At 40.5% G+C, this 20,209-nt stretch overlaps 1 protein-coding gene across 4 annotated transcripts in view; it reads right to left on the bottom strand.

Annotated features, from left to right (window-relative positions):
* The window catches only part of Nfib (nuclear factor I B), a 213,453-nt gene that overhangs the window by 254 nt on the left and 192,990 nt on the right, over nt 1-20,209 (bottom strand). For 3 of the 4 annotated variants that reach the window (XM_057784587.1, XM_057784588.1, XM_057784586.1), the window contains exons 11-12: nt 17,456-17,544; nt 1-3,294 (exon numbers count right to left, since the gene is read on the bottom strand). The exon at nt 1-3,294 is cut by the window's left edge and continues 254 nt beyond it. In XM_057784587.1, the coding sequence (XP_057640570.1) occupies nt 3,165-3,294; nt 17,456-17,544 (219 nt within the window). In that variant the 3' untranslated portion in view covers nt 1-3,164. The remainder of the gene's footprint in view (nt 3,295-17,455; nt 17,545-20,209) is intronic. The other variant, XM_057784589.1, reaches the window with a different exon arrangement.

The following is a 20,209-nucleotide window of genomic DNA, read 5'->3' as shown; positions in this document are numbered from 1 at the left end:
CTCCACCAAATAGGTCAGAAATACATAAAGAGCTTGGCTGGGAGGATTTGCTATCTGCAGAGCAAGTATCACAGATGCAGTGGGGCTTCCTTGTCCCACTGTGCTATCCAGCATTTAGACATCAAACCGAATGGACTAGTCAGAGAGAGTGCTCAGGCCTATGAGCACCATTCTACAGTACTCGCTAGTCAATGATCTGCTATGCGTACAGTTGACAGTTTATTTTATTAGGCCATGGCATGGGGGCTGGGGGCAGGAGAGCCTCATGACAATCTACTGTGTATGTCACTAATTCTGAAAGATCTTCGTGGAGTAATGGATACACTCAATAGGACCAGGTTGGGGAAGACGAAATACAATTGGCCTTCATTCACCTCCAGCCCTCAGGGGAAACTAAAATATATATATTTGAAGTACCATCCCTTAAAAAGAAGCCCCTCCCATCATTATCAAACGGGTTTAGTTCATCCACAGGAAAATTAGTTGCTTAAAAGTCTATATTTCTCTCTGCTCCAGTTTTCCGTTTACAAGGGCAGGTAAAATAAAAGGATTTACTTATTTTTGTTCTTTAAAAACTGAACTTTGATTTTAATCTATCAGTCCAAATACATTCAATAAGAGTCACCCTCTCTCTAGCCAACCTTCCGGATGTCAGAGAACAAACTCCCAAGTGCACTGCCATCCACTTGAAGTCCTAAGTCACAGGAACATCATCTCCTACCATTGATAAAATGACACGGGGCTGGGAAGGAGAGGGGAGCCCTCCCTCCAGATGGGCGAGTGTTTGGTAGAAGGAAGCTTATTCTTGTGTTAAACTCTTGTGTTAAACTCAGAAGTGTGAAACAGCCAACATCTGCTACGTGGGCACTTCAAGAAACGTCTCTGCCAAATATGAGACAGGCTCACTTTCCACTGTGGATTAGGAACTTTCAGGAAAAACTATCCATCACAACTAAAACAAGACAGGGCAGTTTGAAGTCTGCCCCTAGGAGGCTTCACTGTGCTTGCTTTTTCTTCCCATTTTCTTAGCTTGAAAACCAGAAATGAGTTCAGCTCGCACCTCAGGTGGGAACGCTGTTGGGGAGGGGGGGGCTGTGTAAGCTGAAGTTTGTTACAGTAGGCAGAACAGTCGCTTTGCAGCCCAGGCCCCTCTCAGGGTGTCCTGCTTCACAGCCACACTGTAAAGTGTTAAAAATCCTCCCACCCACCCCCAGAATATATATATATATATATATGTATATTAAAAAAAAATCCCCTGTCCATCTCTCAGTACACAAAAGGACCTCATCACACTGCAAAAATAGCAGTACCCACTTTGGTCAATTAAAACAAACAAACAAATAAACAAACAAACAAAAAAAGCATACATTATTTCTCCTCAAATCTGTGTACTTACCTATAATAACCAATACAGCTAAAAGCACTACCTACATAGGCAAAACTTGGTATTGCATAATTCGTATAAATTTGAAACCCCTCCCCCCAAATATTAATTGGAAGATGAAAAACATGAAAGGTTAATAGAAAAAACACCAAAATACTGAAAATATTGCTGGTCGATTACAACTTTGAAGCGGCAACTATACACAGCCATGATATGCTTTTATAAACGTGAGATAAAGGTGTAACTGTCGAAAAATCCATGATGTCACACATTGTTCTTCGTCTGGAGTACAAAATATTTCATCATAAAAATGGTAAAGATTTAAAACGATAATAAATGCAGCAAAACAAGTGTAGTGATGTCACTTTTGTGGTTTTTTTTTTTGTCTTTTGTTTTTTTTTTTAAATTTCAAGGCAAGGCACGTAATGTGGACATTATATCTTCGTGCAAATTAGGATTACTGGAAAGAGTACTTTTAATTAAAATTTTAAGAGACATAGAGGCAACATGTGTCTGCCCATGCACACTATGGATCTGTCAATACGAGAGATGGGTTGAACAAGGCTAATGTCTGAAAGCACCATGCACGTTGCCAGCACCCCGATGGCACTTCTCTGAAGAGCGTGTTTCCCTCCCCTATGCCCTGGCATTCGTTCCCAGCCTGGACGCTGGGAGCTTTACCCTGGTGACATGGATTTACCTGCCTCTTTGTCTCTACGATGCAGATTTTATAGAACCGTTTGTACACCCTATGGGTTCTTGATGCAACCAGTAATTTTAAATAAATAATTCGACCTCTGAGGAGGCTGCAGCTAAGCCAACCTAAGTGCTGTGTTTTCATTCATTTTTTTTTCCATTCAAGCACATGATTTGTCTTGATTTAATGCCTTTTTTAAAAATGCCCTCAAAAACTGAGGGGAAAATAAATTCGCTCAAAATTATTTTAAATTCTTTTTAATCCCCTCAATTTAGAGTCCAAGGGCTGAAGGACTTATAATCACAATTCCCCTTTAGATATAAATTTATAAATTGCACTTGCCTCTGTTAAGTGTTTCTTTTGTGGGGAAAATATTATATTAATTTTTACTGTTGCATGCAGAGGTAACACTTTACCCACACAGAGGCATTTCTTCCATAGAGCCTTTGAGTTCAAACCGTTTTTTTTTTTCCTATTTTTCATTTTTTTTTTTGTCCTTTTTTAAGATTTCAAACTGGGTTACACACTGGAAAAGGCTGGGTTAAGGGCCAAAATTTAATAAATCTGTACGGATAACTAAAGGCTACAGAGATTTTATATATATATATATATATTTTTTTTTTAACTTTTAGAAATCAGAGTGCTTATAAAATGGCTGGCTCATGGCTCTGTCCCCAGCACCTCTGATGCCGCCTCCTAGCCTTGGTGGGATAACCAGGAATAGTGACTCCATGCGTAAACAACAAGAATACTAACCAAGAAAACTAGCTTATCATGCAAATATTAAGGCATCTAGAAAGTCAGTTAAAATATATTGTCATAGAGACAGAACATCTATTTCCCAGCGGACTTCATGAACAAAGGCTACGTTGCGGGGGGGCTGCAGTTTAGCATCGTGAGATATCATCGACCCTTCGTGTCGTTAGAGCGTCAACCTTAAGGGAACTAGTGATTGTAAGTGCTTCCTCATATCTTCTTCCTCAGCTTCACTCCTTCCTCCCTTTCTTCCAGTCTTCTTCTTTTCCTTTGCTTTGAGTGTTTTTTCCCCTAATTTTCTTAGACTATTGTTGTGTTTCCTTCCCCTCAGTTGCTTGTCTCCGCTTGAAGGAAAGGTTCTCCAATTATGTTCAAACCATAATTTTGGACATTTGCCGGTAAGATGGGTGTCCTATTTGACACTTGGAAAGGAACCAAGCTAGCCCAGGTACCAGGACTGTTGAGAGGAGAAGGGTAGGAGGGAGGGAAGAAAAAAAAGAGAAACACAATGTTAAAATCGCCAGTCATATTAGAAGTATAAATTCTAAATGCATCAAATTACAACTATCGTATTTTAATTTTTTAAATTAAAATTATTATAAAGCTTAAAATTTAAGAGCATGCATTAACTGTGCTAAATTACACATATTGTACATATATACATTACAGGCAATAACTTCTATTTTATACACATCATATAAATATATAATCTCTACGATCCCTTGCTTTCATGAAAAGACCTAAGACGCAGAAAAACATGAAATAGGATACATTCACAACTGCCGAACTCTATCTGATTAAGGATATTCTTTTTCATATATCCAACCCACTTCAACATAATAAGTGGAGAATGATTTTTATTGTTCAAACGAAGAAAAAGAAAAGCAGAAATTTCTGGTGATACCAGACTATTGTAGTTTGCTAGACATATTGTGTTTAACCTCTAATTCACAAGACACTCTGGGTAAGATGGGTTTATCTACCTACTAGGTTACATAAATTTAAAAATGTAATGAAATACATATCCGTTTCTCTCATGAGAAAATAATACATTTTCAGACAGGTCCACATATATTATGCAATTTAAAACACCTAATCATCATACATGACTGAAAAGACAGTTTTAGACAACCAAGTGATGTCTATCCTGAATGCACAGTTCGTTGCCTTCTATGCAGAAGCCCATGTGGAGGGTGCAGCACAGGGGGCTGCTGGGTTCTCTGGCGTTTTTCTGCTCCCCTCTATAATTTCTTTTAGATAGAACCAAAGCTTTCCTTTCCATTCATTTTTCCTCACATTGGCTGGCAACAGAGGCCTGAGCATTCCCTGCCATCACCACCAGGAATGACGGCACATTTGGGATAGCACATTTGAGGACAGAAAGAGAAGGGGAGTGGCCTGTGCCAGCCTTCCTGTCTCTCACCAGTCAGCTGTGCAACAGCCTGTGCTGGCCTTGGGATTTACAAATAAGTTTGAAAGAAATTTCTCTAGTTGCTCCTGGCATAATTTCTTGTAAAAGTTTCATATGGAGAAAAGGAATGCCAGACAGCACCACAGAGCACCCAACCCCAGACATTCTGGGTTATACCAAATCTACTGCTTTATTTGTATTGATACTCAACTTGGAGGTAACGTCAGCCACACAGCAGTTTCGTTGCTGGACTGATGAAAGATCACATAGACAATTCTGGCCCCAGTTTAGCCATGTCTGGCATGGCCTACTCTTCATTCTACTGTTAGAACCAATAGGTGAGATGGTGTTTACTACTGTAGTTAACGATCTAGATGTGCCTATCTGTTTGACTCTCAAAGGCATAAACAACATGACAATTAACAAAAATAAACCACTTTAAATAAAAAGACAGACGCATAACCTTTTTTTAAACTCTGAGGACACCTCAGTATAAAACATGGCTTATTTCTACCTGTCTAGGAATATACTGCCCAGCAATGTGTCAAAAGAAAAGAAACCAGTGGCCTGGTTTTATGATTAAATAACCAGGTCAACAGCAGCAAATCTTGACTTCTATGTTGCTAATCATTTAGTACGCTGCTTAGCATATGACAGGTGTGTTACAAAATTTGAGACAAATAAATCAATGGCCTGAACTCATACCCAACTAATTTTAAGAGATGTTGACCTTGATTACCTGTATTTATAAGCACACTGTCATCTGAGTACATCTGAATTTAAAACCAAGACGCTCCGTACCAAGTTTATGCAGAAAAAAAAAACACACCAACCTACATATCTTCCTGAGATGATGAATTACCCCAACTCTAACAACTACATATTTTTACTGAAATCTTTTCTGAGAGACCTGACTGTTTTTCACATATTTTCTCTCTTCCTACACACATCTTCAGAATTATTTCTGTAGTCTGTAGCATTGACTGGAACAATGTTACATAATGTGCCAAGAAACTTATTTTCACTTCAACTGTGCCTCGCTGCACTCTGCACAGAGTTCCGTTACGGCACTTATTACATCACCACAGAACCAGCTGCTCTCCACAGTTATCTTACTGACGGAAAGGTGAACACCACAGGGGAAAATGGCCCAGTCTTATCTCTCCTTATAGAGTCTGGCCTTAAATGAGACTGTTTCTTAACAATAAGGCAAGTGACAAAATAGCCATCTATAATTTTTAACCTAAAGTAAGCAGCGTGGGTCAAAAGCAAATGCCTAGCTCAACAGATAATCCTTGGCTATAAAATACAGCATCAACAAGGCACCTTGTGAAATCAACAAGAATCCCCGAAAAGATGAGCTCCACAGAGTCATCTAGAGATTGTATGCTTTGGAGAGTGTCTCATGGACTGAAAAATAAGTGTGGAACCTATACCAAAATACCTGGAGAAAAGATAAGAATCCAGAACAAATGGCTGTTCATCACAGACAGAGGATTCACGCCGTATGATGTGCAGCAAATTTTATTTAAATGTTTAGCTAATCTTTTTGAATCTCCTGGCCTACATGACGGCCATACCAACACTGCAGAGTGTAGTATGTTTGTCGATAGTGTTTATGAATCTTTAGGGGAAAGTAAATCTCAAACAGGAACACTATGCAGACCCCATATATTGGTTTTACAAGCCTCTTATCACCAATCCATAGGTCAAGTTCAGAGCCATAAGGACATTCTTTAGAGCTTTAACAGCAGTTCCCGTAGGGGGAACAATCCTGATAAAATAACTCAGTGCCTATAGAACAAGGTTAAATGTTAAACCAAACTAGTTCATTTAATTAAAAAAAAATAGCACCTAAATTTTCATAGTTCTTCACTGAGAATGCATAAGCATCATCACGTGGTGGCTCCCAAGTGGGTGCCAATATCCACACCCACACATTTACATAGGCAGATTGGGTACATATAAATTAAGTCTTGGTTTTCATTCCTGGGGGAGTTAAAATTATATGAATTATTTTATGTTCAATTAAAAATCTATACGTTGACTACTAAGAGTTTCACTATATAGCTGAAAGGATTTCTAAAACATTCAAAGCCAACCATGTGTAGCTTCAAGCTTGCATTCACTTCGTTATCATTAGATTTTGCAATGTCAAATCACCTTTAGATAAACTAAAGATAAATCCGACTGAAACCTGATAACATATATTTAGGAAATATCTGCTGCCCATAACCCCTGGAAACAAAAGCAGTAAGAAAAGGATACAAGTATGAAGAATAAGAGGCAAAGAGTTCAAAAGATTTCAGCAGTGTCATGAAACAAAACACAATTCATCTTGATGGCAGGCATGATGAGATAGATCATACCCAAAACACATGGCAGCGAAACTAAAATTTGAGAAACAAGTATCTCGGATATCTTGGAAAATATATTCATCTTACTGTGACCATCTGTGTAAACTGACTCTCACCAACAGGGAAGCCATAAGCCAATTCCTTTGACTTAGGAGATAGTCAGGGAGTGATGGTCCTGATTCATTTTACACCGGAGTCTCTCGTCTTTGTTGAAGAAACTCAACGAATCATTTAACGAATTGTTTCAGGGTCATGGGGAAGACTTGGCAATTGAAATAGATATGACCCGGAGTTCCGAATGACTCAATTCATAGATTTAGCACAAAAGGAGACATTTCTAGATAGCCACACTGGTGAACAGAAGGTGCCATGTCTGATGGATTTAGTTCTTGAAATGGTCACTATTATCTCCTCTCATGGGTCAAGGAACGAAGGCCAATCTCTCCCACATAGCCCTCAGACATAAACAATCTGTCTGTGTCTCATGGCCATTTCACTATGATAATTTGTCTTCCTATAAAGTGACATGTTGGTCCAACCTTGGCAAGAACTTTTAGAACAGAATTTTCTTAAGGCAAATGGATTTGCTTTAGGAGACAATGAATTTGCCATTCGGTACACAAACTATGTCATAACCTCATCAGTGCTGACAAAGGGACTTGTGCACTGAGTGAGCAACAACCTCAAGTTGTCTAGGCCTGTCTTCTCAGGAAGCAAAAATAGCTCCCAGGTAACATTATAGTGAAAGCTAAGGGGAAATGTGGCATGAAACTCTCAAAAAACTTGAGAAAAGCAGGAGTTTGGTAGAGGGTACCTTTAAAACTTATAGTTTTTAAATCTGGATAAACTATAGCAGTTCCACTAAAGGAGTAAACAGATTCTTTATCTCTCAATGAAAGAGAAAAAATTGCAGTGGATGCCAAAGCAACATCTGATGGTCATTAAAAAAAATTTCATCATGTGACTATGGCTTAAAGGCCAAAGTGATTGGATCTTTGACTTTTAACACAGTAACCAACCAGAACTACAGGGTGTCAAATAAACATGCATCCAAAGTAAAACGTGTCACCTGTTAGTCTTAGATCACTAAAATAGTGAGAGCTGTTTGAGGAATGCCTCGATCCATGCTCATTCCATTCTTAGGCATCCAAACAGCACTAGGTCATATCACGTCAGCGTTCTAATTATCCTAATACTTTGCAGGGGAATCATAAGATTGGCCATTTAGGTTTATATACTACATTCACTTCAAAGATTGTAGATACTCTTTTAAGAAACTTGAGAACTTGAGAAATGCTAAGCAATAGAGCACAAAGATTAGGCAGATTTATACGAAGTCCAACCATACCAGTGGCCATTTTGTTAATAATGATAAAACACACAATGGTACAGGAAGCATGGAGACCACATAAAATGACAATTTAGAAAGATTTACCTCCAACTCTTTTCCACCAATTTCAGGTATCGCTTATTCTTTAAGCAAAACAATAATTTTATTAACAAATTACTAACATGCTGGTTTTAGTGTTTCTTCCAAAACATACAGCAAAGTATTTCCTCTACTAAAGTGAAAGCATGTCTGAAAACATCAGACTGTCTACATATACATGTTGTCTAGACAGATACACCACACTGTGTAGCTATACCTACTGTCTAGATACACCATACTGTGTAGATACACACACTGTCTACATATACTATTCTGTCTAGATACACCACACACATGCATCTACACACATGTGTAGATACAACATACTGTCTAGATACACCACAATGTGTAGATATATCATACTGCCTAGATACACCACATTGTGTAGAAACAGCACACTGTCTAATACACCACACACACGTGTAGATACACCACACTGTCTACATATACCATACTGTCTAGATAATATATACCACACACATGCATCTACATACATGTGTAGATACACCATACTGTGTAGATACACACACTGTCTACATATACCATTCTGTCTAGATACACCACACACATGCATCTACACACATGTGTGGATACACCATACTGTCTAGATACACCACAATACTGTATAGATATACATACTGTCTAGATACACCATACTGTTTAGATACACCATACTGTCTAGATACACACTGTCTAGATACACCACACTGTGTAGATATACCATATTATCTAGATATATGATACTGTCTAGATACACCACATTATACAGACATACATACTGTCTAGATACACCACACCATATAGATATACATACTGTCTAGATATACCATACTATATAGACATACATACTGTCTAGATGCACCACACTGTGTGGATACACCATACTGTCTAGATACACCACACTGTCTAGATCACCACATATATGCATCTACACACATGTGTAGATACACCACACTGTCTAGATACACCACACTGTGTAGATACACCACACTGTCTAGATACACCACACTGTGTAGATATACATACTGTCGTCTAGATACACCATACTGTCTAGATATACCATGTTGCATCTCAACTAGCTTCTTGCTTCCCTAAGTCTCAAAGGCTATGAATCTCATTGTCTTATGAAAAACAGTTCACTCACATTACTAGAAGGAATAAACGAACAGGCTTCAAGCTGAATGTATTAATATCTTAGAAGGAAGAACGTGGCATCTAATCAATAGCACTTAGATGGCAGAAGTAATTTGCCAGACACTGGTCTACGTGACTGACCTACCTTAACGATGTTGGTCCTAACAGCGAACATTCAGGCTTAATTTATGGACGAGGAGACGGAAGCCTGAACTGTACCCAACTATGCAGAGTCATGGGACTGCAGAAACGTGGATCCTAACCACAGTACTGGAGGCCCAGAGTACCACATTCTCAGTTTCCCTCAGCACTCCATGGAAAACAAGACCATTTGTTGTCAGTATATTTCTACCGAATGTGAATCACAGAAGATACGCAACGGCTTACAGCCGACGCACAGATGCACTAGAACACCTGAACAAGAATAATCATTCCTGAGGCCAACTTCCTCATGAGTAACTGGAACTTATTTATCCAATGCTAGTTGCTTCTCAGCCCCGTTTTAAATGAGGCCAGACGGAAAGTGAAATATACGACATGACATGCTTTACACAGGTCCCTGGTTTCTTTGATTTATTTTCCCCATGTTTCATGATCATTATCGCCATCTGAACGATCTTATTTGCATGCAAGATGATTTCTAATGATTATCACTATTTGCAATAGTCTGCATCAGAAAGCTCCCTGGCTAGCCCTTACCTGCTCGGCAAAGGCCCCCTGTGGGCTCTCTGGGAAACACCAACTATCACAAACTGCAGGTGGCTCCTGGAATGATTCTAACGGCAAGCAATAGCACTTCACAGTAATGAAAGAGAAATGTATTTATTTCCTAACTAAGTAGGTAAATAGCCTTCGTTATTGTTAATCCTTGGGGAGCCACACTCTTGAAAATAACATCAAACGGTAGGCTGTCCAACCTCACTTGGTTTGTATTCAATTGTTTCCATGACTTTGCTTGTGGGGTTCACTCTAGCAAGCACAAGTGAGAGCACTTTCCACGTTAGAACGCAGCACATGCCAGTGAAGGACTTAATCTAATGAGGGACGCAAGCAATAGTGACTTCATATGGGAACACTGCAGCTGCAGAGGGAACAGGGTCATCACGACACTTAGCTCTTCTCTCATAAGAGCGACTGAAAAGAAAAAATCCGAGAAAGCCCTTCAACAAGGGAACCGATATACTTAAAAGTCACAAAAACTTACTTGCTGATATTTAAATGTAAAAGAAAATTCTCCCCCTCCGTCGGTCAAACAAATTTTAAAAAGCACCTTGATTTGATCTTGCTCATATTTTAGATCTAAACAAATGTATGATCGAAAATTATGAAGACGATTAATTACAGATTAACTACAGGACACATACGCATACACATGTCAACTTATGAAGCTGTGGGAGACTTTTGCCAATTATAAATATATGGAATTGTAGGCTAACTGTGGTCATTTTCCACCCGCCGCTAGACCATGCGCAGAAAAGCACACATGTTGCTTTCCGGCCTTTCTCTAGTCTGTATTCCTCTCCACCCCTGGGCTCCTTTCAGTGCTATTGTTACAAGGGTTACGGCTCCCCTCATTTGCATAAGTGATTCTTCAACTGCAGACACTTCCCTACAAAACTGGCCCTCTAGAATAGCGCCTTTCACAGCGCGGACCACCAAAGGCAGACTACATGAAAGAGAAATGTGAGTTTTGTACAAAAGCCAGGAGCCTCTCTCACAAAGGATTTTTATTTAAAAGCAAGATCCAGTATTACTTATATGGTTTTGCCTCTGAAGGAGAGGACCTGCTTCTGCGAGAACAGGAAGAGCCGGATGACATGGAGTTCAGAGTTAAACTTGGGATGCTCGCTCCTTCACCGTGCTCACACGTGCAGAGAACGGAAGCAAAGTGAAGCAGGGAGAGAAACTCACTTTCCAGTTTCTGCCACGTGACCCGTGCATTGTTAGTCGCTGTGTGGAAATGCAATGGGCTCTGTCTTTTCCTTTTCTACTAGGACTTTGCATTTCCCATAAAATAGATTTTGTTCCAGGCTCTATTGTGTAAATACGACCCAAGTCACAACACACCTCGTCCTAGCTCTTGAGACCACAGCAGTAAAGGAACGGTGTGTGGGCCCACGGAGCCGACTTCCTCAGCTGAGAATGTGCGTTTTTACCCCGTGCTTTGCATAAACCATCTTCAAACAGGGTCAGCGTTAAGCACACTTCCTTTGGCTGCAAAGGGTTAATCAGTAAGGTTTGCATTTGAGAATGTTCTGAATCCTGCTCCTCCCTCTCCGGCTCTGCTGCCAAAAACCATCTGACAGGAAACGGAAGATTAAGTTTGTCCTACCTAGGCGAACAAAGAGTGCTCTGAACAGGGCCACCGCTTTCCTGCAGAGGGGGAACTTTTCTAATCCCGCTGGAATCTGCAGTGCAGCTCGGAAAACACCATGGAGAAAGTTGTTCTCTCTCCTTTAACATCTTGTCCCTGGATCATCTCGTTTTGGTCACACTGTCCATCCAGAAAGGTTAACCGAAAGCTCCAAACATAATCATGTGGAAAATGGACATTATTGATTCCTATGGCCCATTGTTCCCTCATCCTAAGTCCCTGAAGTTCAAGTTCAATCTGGAATTACATCATGTCTGGTTTCTCCTGGTTACCAGACGGCTTGAGACGTGACCACAGCTACAGAAAAAACAAACAGCCTTCTTCACGCTTCGGCTCCCCTATCGATTCAAACGTAAACTTTTTTTCTTTCTCTCAAGTATGCTTCAAGTATGGAGCATGGTTAATTTAGAGATTAAGTTCCAAATTAGATTATCTAATGGCATCTTAATGGATTGCTGACCCATTTCCTGTGGGATGGCAGCATGCAAGTCTGGCTGGAATACAATTAATTTCTTAGGAAGTGTTCTCAAGAGTTTGTCTAGATAAAAAGGAAATGTCCAGTTCGACGAATCTTTCTTTATAAATGGAGAAAACTAGGTGAAAACTACAAGTCCCGATACAGCTCTCAAAAGCCAGATCAGAGACATCGTGTGTTTATAGAAAACCATGTCAGCTCAGATTTAAAAAAAAAAAAATGCTAACGACTTTAGCTTTGATTTCCTAACAGGTGCAAGCAATATTAATGAGAACGAAAAGTCTCTGCTTTCAAGAGACTGATAAATGCAAAGAAGAGTGACGGCTAGCTGTCCTGTTACCAAACACTGGTCATGCGTAACCTTTGTGATTCTCTGCCTGGAACCTCTAGGCTTCTCCTGTGCATCTCTCTTACCAGCGTTTCTACTAGAATCCCAGAGTGGTGCTAGGGACCCAGGATGCTGTAAACAATTTTAACAGTCCGAACACACTCTAGAGCTGACAGCTGAAAGGGAGATTCAGCGATGGGAATCCAGCTCCCCCCCAGGAACCGCAGGAACAACCCAGCTGCCAGACCGCAGTTCTGTGTGGAGATAAGAAGCCCTGAGCAGGAAATGCTAACCTGGGGGATGTGCAGGAATTGCCCAAGAATGATATTAAAATAAAAGTTAACTGAATTCTACATGAGGACAGGAGTGCACACACACCTTTATCACATGCATGCCACATAGCTGTATATATAAACACACATGGGAATACATACAGTGTGCAACCTATTAAAATTATTAAGTTTTGATCTTTTAGTCTTTTGATAGAGAGGATACATCCTATAAAGGAAACTGTATGGATAGTGGAGGGGAATTGGTAAATAGCTTTCACAGTAACTACTGAGGATGAAATACTCACTATTGCCCCTTCATTTTGCCCTCTTTCCCCTGACCAGCCAGATCCAAATAATCTTTACTGGCTGCTAAACTTCTCTTGGGAAATCAAGCAACTCTCTGGAATTGCAGTAATAAACGGCAATTTCTTACAAAAACACGTGTAAAGCAATGACAAAATGAAGTAGTCAACTCACAGAAAGGAACCGGGAACACTTCTGCCACGGAAAATCGCTGATCAACGTCTCTGGTGCCCTTCCATTATGGCATACGCAGAAACAAGAAAAAGCCTTCCAATTATTTCAGTAAAATCTTCATTTATTCATTATTTCAGGGGCTGAGCAAATGGTTTGTGTAAACATATCCTTCAGTAACACGCGCATGTTTATTTTAGCCATCTGAAGGCTTCTGCTATGTTTATATACGCCATCAGACACACACAACCACTCTCTTGTGGCTTCGCGTCTTCTCAAAGGGGTGAAGGGGGAGAAAGGAGAACGAAACAATAAATCCAGTTTCTTTCTGCAGAAAGCACCCATCCAACATTTTAAAATAACTCATGTTTATATTATTCCTAGATTGCCCTTCAGCTTTCTTTTTCGTTCAATTACGCTGCTCTTTCATATCGGGAAGAACAAGCAAGAGTCTGGCTCTGGTCTTAAGAAAGCAAGCTAGTTAGCAAGTAACTGTTGTACATGTTTAATACCCACACAACTCAGTTGTGCAAAAAACAACAGAACGTAAACAACAGAATGTATGCACGGAGGAGGACAAAGAACAAACACAGCAGTACCCAGCTTGAGCCGTTCCTCTCCTAACATCCTCCTAGAAGGAGACTCTACCCTGATTGAAGAGGAAACAAGGCCTTCAGTATTTTATTCTGTATCAACTCCAGCAACCAACCATTTACTTAGGCAGGAAATTTCATTTTCTCTAGATTTGAATAAGCCCCTAGTTCATCAGTTTACACACGTGCAACACACACACACACACATACACACACCCTTCACAAAATGCTAAGGTCAAAGCAAAGAAACCCCTTCAGGACTGTAACCTGGAAGGTCTGTGAGACCCTGCCTCACAGCTTTGGCACTTGATGGAGTTTCTGAGCTAGGGCGGGATGTGGCAAGTAGATCTCCAGCTTGAGCAGGATCACACATCTGTCTCCCTGCCATTTCCAGACCCCCAAACAAGCTGTTTTTGACACGGAAGCATCTCTAGGGGGCAACCGGTTCAAGCAGGAATGAAAGCTAGTGAGGACAAATCAGGTGGCAACACACACAATCCTAACAAAATAAAGCAAACCCAAAAACTTGCTTTGCTGTGCTCTTCTATCTATAGGCTTCATGGATTGCCTTTGGGTATAAACTCATTGCGCGCGCGCGCACACACACATACACACACACACACACACACAAATCAAAGCAAAAGGCTATCAACTTGAAAGTGGGGGAGCATGGGAGAGTCTGGAGGGTGGGTAGCTAGGAGGGGCTGGAAGGAGGGTAGCTGGGAGGAGCTGGAGGGTGGGTAGCTGGGAGGGGCTGGAGGGTGGGTAGCTGGAAGGGGCTGGAGGGTGGGTAGACGGGAGGGGTTGGAGGGTGGGTAGCTGGGAGGGGCTGGAGGGTGGGTAGATGGGAGGGGTTGGAGGGTGGGTAGCTGGGAGGGGCTGGAGGGTGGGTAGATGGGAGGGGTTGGAGGGTGGGTAGCTGGGAGGGGCTGGAGGGTGGGTAGCTGGGAGGGGTTGGAGGGTGGGTAGCTGGGAGGGGCTGGAGAGTGGGTAGATGGGAGGGGCTGGAGGGTGGGTAGATGGGAGGGGCTGGAGGGTGGGTAGATGGGAGGGATTGGAGGGTGGGTAGCTGGGAGGAGCTGGAGGGTGGGTAGATGGGAGGGGTTGGAGAGTGGGTAGATGGGAGGGGCTGGAGGGTGGGTAGATGGGAGGGGTTGAAGAGAGAAAAGGGAGGGGGAAAAGTGATCTAGTTCTATTTCAGCTAAAAACATATTAAACAACAATAACCACAAAAAAGCACCAAGCAATAGCCACAACAGGTATGACTTATAGTGTGTTCTTTGTCTACCACATTGAATCTCAGTCATTCGAGTCTGTGGCTGAACAAATCTATGTTTGCCAAGAGAACTACTGTCTCACCTGAGCATGCTTATTCTGAATTGTGATGCGCAGATTCAAAGAGCTGGGAGTGTGAGTCTCCCAGTACATAGGGTGGCACCCCACCCCGACTCAGTGAATCTGTGCAGAACACATAGATACACCTCAAACACCAACGATGTGCCCTCTTGAGTCATGACAAGAAGAGCAGATGCAACCCAAGGCGCACTTCAAGGCTTTATCACATAGCTATCCACCAATCCTAAGAAAGATTAGTATCCTCTGAGAAGGGGAAAAATGAAATCAACAAATTCAGGTGGTCTCCCCACCTCAGATTCACTATGATCTGAAAGCTGCCTGTCACGTCAGTTTTCTTGCTGTGAAAGGGAGCTTCAGGATGAAAAACGCTGTCAGTCACTGTGGTCATTCTTCCCATAGGTGTGTTACGTGTCCTTTTGGGACAAACCAAGTTCTTATTTTAGAACTACTTGGGCCTAGTACAAAACGTAAGTTGCCAAAAATTTACATCTTTTTGGTTTTAATGTGCTTCAGAGATAATATCCTCTTCTAGAGTAAGTAAATGCCCATCAGTAGTCTACTGATTAAGAAGTCCTGACAGCCAGAGACACATTTAGAAACATAAGACTCTTTCATCTAATCGGCTATCCTTGTGATCGTAGGTCATTCCGCTGATAGGCAAAGCATGGGGTATAGGATTGTTACTTAATAAACTAATGCAAACATCGTGTTATCAAGTCTAATTAAATTAACTTTAAATAGCTTACTAATTCAGACTCTTAAGCCACTTTCATTCAATTTAATTAAGCACGATTAATCATTGAGACTAGTTAAATAAGCTACTTCCACCAAGTTGATCTTCCATTTGTAAGTATTTATTATATAGTTTTTTTTTCTACTAATATAAACTTCTTGGGGAAGAACATCCCAATAGATTTATTTTTAGAGATGATTATTCCCACCAATATTTAAACATGGGAAAAGTCATACTGTAATCACTTAATTGTTAAATTAATTAAATGTCACGGAATTTTTAAAAACCGAATGCAAGGCTGGGGATGGCTGAGTAGTTATTGCTCTTGGTGAGTAGTAAGGTTCAATTCAAAGCACCCACCTGGTGGTGGCTCACAACCATCCTGAACTCCAGTTGCAGAAGGTCAAATGGCTTCTTCTGATCCCACGGGCACCATACATACACATGGTGCACACATACACATGCAGGCAAATCACTCGCATATAAAATGAATTAATCTATTTTTTTGTTTGTTTGTTTTTATTCTTCGAGACAAGGTTTCCTTGTGTAGTCCTGGCTGTCCTGAAACTAGCTATGTAGAACAGGCTGGACTTGAACTCACAGAGATCCACCTGCTTCTTTCTTTCTATTGCTGGGATTAAAGACATGTGCCACCACTGTCTGACTGAATAAATCTAATTTTTTTTTTAATTCAGAAAACAAAATCTAGGTAGTTTTTATGTGAGGAAATGGAGATGTTTGACTCCTTGAACCCACAGCAGGTCCCATCACCCACTATGAAATCAAACACCCTTCTCATAACTAACAACTCAACACCTGACTTCACGCAGAAACTGCAAGGGAATGCTTACAATCAGCACAACGGTAAAAAACTGTGTTGGCTCTATTCTCAGGAAGCGCAAGAGATTTCATTACTCTCTTTTGTTCATCTTTATGTTTTAATATATATTACACCATAAATTATTTATTGGACACAAACTGCTCTGAAAGGATAACAGCTACTTTATAATATTTTTTCAAAACCAAAACATAAGATAATATCAAAACTATTTTCAAATAATTTTCTTAGCCAACCTAATAAAGTCAATTACATAAGTCTGCAAACAGAAATTAAAACTACTTAAACAAAATTTCTTCCTTAAGTACAGATTCGAATAATCTTCCCACTCCAAAATGGGCTTGCTCTGTGAACAACAGCAACAGACTGGCTTGAAACCTTTCTTCCCGTCTTTCCCGCTGAGAGAGGAATAAACACTCAACAGCTTAGGGTCAGCAGAGAGGAAAGAGTTGAGATGAGAAAATGCATATAATGTAAAGAACCAATGTTTTATCCTCAGGTAGCAGAAAATCTTGCCTGAAGCTATGATTTCACTTCCAGGCCCTTAAATCTAAATGTCATAGCACACTCCTCCCACTCCCACCAAAAAAATGTTATAAACTGTCCCAAACATTTGACAGTGTTGAGAAATCCCAACGATCAGTTAACATATGCCACAGTCCCAGGTTAATCGGATGTTGCATCTAGACAGGAATTAAGGGGGGGGGGGAATAGGGGAATGGGGATGGTACAGCCAAACAACTAGACTTTTAACATATTTTCTGTACAACTAGTTAAAAACAAACACTTTAGGTTATGTAAGTTTTAGGTGTAAGTGTAGGGTTGGAAATAATTAAAATGTTACCTTTGCCAAGTAATTCCCAATGTATCCTCACTGGTACTGGGGTATAAATGCCTGCCGTTTTGATTCATGGTCCAGTCACAAATCCTCAGCTGTCAATTGAAACCTAGCAGTCAGATATGGATCGAGCAGTACTACAGTTTTTAGTATTTAAATGAACACATGCAAACTAGTACTGAACATGGCATTACTCTTACTTTCCCAAGAGGCAACTTAAAGAAAACAAACAGACAAACAAAATTAAAAAGAAAACAAAACGAAAAAACAAGAAGAAAAAAAAATCATACTATATAAAGCAAAATTTCCAGACTTTTCCTTAGGAAAAAAAGTTATTGCAATATGCTTCTCTATTAATTAAAGCATACAGAGAAACAAGTGCTTAGAACATAACAATTAGCCAGTATTAGAGTATAAATTGAGCTGAAATAAAAGAAAACGTTAATAATGTTCAATAGAGAGATTATTTTAGAAAGGAAATAAAAATGCGGTTCTTTTTTCTATGCGACATACCAAATCATCTATGCAGAGTAGAATAATCAATATCTGTAAAGCATGCAGTTTGCAAAACAGAAGACATGCAGTTTAGAGGAGAAAGGCCCCGCCCTGCATTGGCCCTAACAGGTAGAAAAGCTGGGAGGCTTCCAGTTTCTCATGTTCTGAATTACATTTTACCTAAAGTGGCATTGTTCAGGAAGAGTCAAAAATGAGCTTGAGGTCTATGTAAAATTCAGAGGCATTGCCCTGTAAATGTTTTCCCGCATGTCAAGAAGGTGGAGAAGGCACTGAACAGGGCCTGAGACCAATTCTCTCTGGATCTGAGCAGCGGCTCTGCTCTCCTGAGCTCTTCCCAGGAACCCTAGCTGGCCCTGTTTGGTTAATAGCTGCCCCACAGTGCTAGCAGATTTATTGAAAAGATATATTGCTTATTTTTATGCTTAAGAAAGTAAACTTATCTGTCATAGCAGCGGCAGGATTGGGGAATACTCTAGAAAATCGTGGTTTTTAAGCTTTAGAGATCCGGGTGGTAAATTCACTGCATCCTGCATTGAGAGGGAGCTGCCTTGCTGAACACACCTGAATTGCCTCTTCTGGAAGAGTTCTAGACGGTGGCTACAGCCAAAAAGCCTTTACACTTAGGACAAATCGCTTTAACTCTGTCTCCAAAACACAGGGCTTTAAAAAAAAAAAAAAAGGCTATTAACTCTCAGACTCCAGTTTCTTCACAGCTGAAGAGCGACCATGAGGTTTCAGAATGATAGCTTTTATCCGAAAATGTAATCTAAAATTTGGAAGGTGCATTTAAAGTTCTTGGATATTTAAAGTAGAACTCGTTTTACAAAGAACTGGAAAATGTCCCCTCAGGTAGACAGAGAGAAAGATGCAGAGATGGCTGAACGGCTGGAGTCTGCTCAGCTTGATGTTATAAAGGACTCATAAATCAGAAAGTAAACAGAAACAAAGTAGGTATTCTGGAAACAGCCATAATATTCATACAAGGGAGAAAATATATACCTATTCACTTTTAAACAGATGACATATTTCTGCTATTTCAAAGAAGAAAATATGTTTAGTCTAGTGTATGAGAAACAACAATGTAAGATTTGTTACTGAGGGGACAGGGGTTGGGGGTGGACGCACAAGATCTCACTGTGTAGCTCAGACTGTCCTTGGACACTTTGTTCTCAGCCTCCAGAAGGATTTGGGCTTTTTTTCTTCCTTCCTTCCTTCCTTCCTTCCTTCCTTCCTTCCTTCCTTCCTTCCTTCCTTCCTTCCTTCCCTCCCTCCCTCCCTCCCTCCCTCCCTCCCTCCCTCCCTCCCTCCCTCCCTCCCTCTCTCCTTTCCTTCCGTGTGAGTGCATGTGCGTGTGTGTGCATATGAGAGTTCTCTGAGGGGCCCTTCTAAACAGAAATTCGGTGTGCTGGGCTACACTGATAATCACCAGAAATAAGTGGGGCACATTTCAAAATTTGAGCCTTAAAAGAAAAGAGTGTGACCATTTGTGGTCACTTCAGGAGCCACCACCCCCATCCACTTTCACCCGGGGATGACACTATTGAGCCAGATTAGCAGGAAGCGAGATGTACGTTCCGCACACCACAGCCAGTTCTGCTAATGATTAGTCACAGATGAATGTCTAGGGGACCCTCTGCTTTCTCTGAAAGCTGATAATCCTGCATAAAACTGTAAGACCCCAGGATCGCTCATGGGCTATCTCAGACAAAGCTGAGACCCTACTGTCTTCCTGGAAATTTCTTGTGCAGATTTGGGCAGTTACACGCTGGTGACGTGTTTTCTTTAATCAACCCTAAAAATTGCAAGTGCACAATCTTTGGCTTCATCCTGCACATTTAAAATCAATGTAAGTTCTAACTTTTCTTTCCTACATATACTTTCAAAGAGGTTAAACCAAACTAGCTATTTATTTCCACTTATCATTAATATATATGCTTATGTGTACATGTACACACCTATGCCTTTTAAAAATATTTTTTCTCTAAAACAGCACAAATGTTTAAATATATACAAAATGATCAAAGATTGCATTTAACAATAATTTAATATCAAAGAAGTTGGCAAGATACCAGTTGAATTAATACTGAATTATTCAATTAATTTTCACTCATTAACTAAAAATTATAAAATATGATTTTCACTTGTTTGCCTATATTATGGGCCAGCACTGCCTACACTTTCAAAGCATCTAAGGAGACAAGTATTTGTGACAGCTTGTCTATTATCACACACTTGAGCCAAGTT

Source organism: Chionomys nivalis, chromosome 11 (assembly GCF_950005125.1).
Source record: "Chionomys nivalis chromosome 11, mChiNiv1.1, whole genome shotgun sequence".
NCBI lineage: Eukaryota > Metazoa > Chordata > Mammalia > Rodentia > Cricetidae > Chionomys > Chionomys nivalis.
This window is presented reverse-complemented; position numbering and strand designations above follow the sequence as displayed.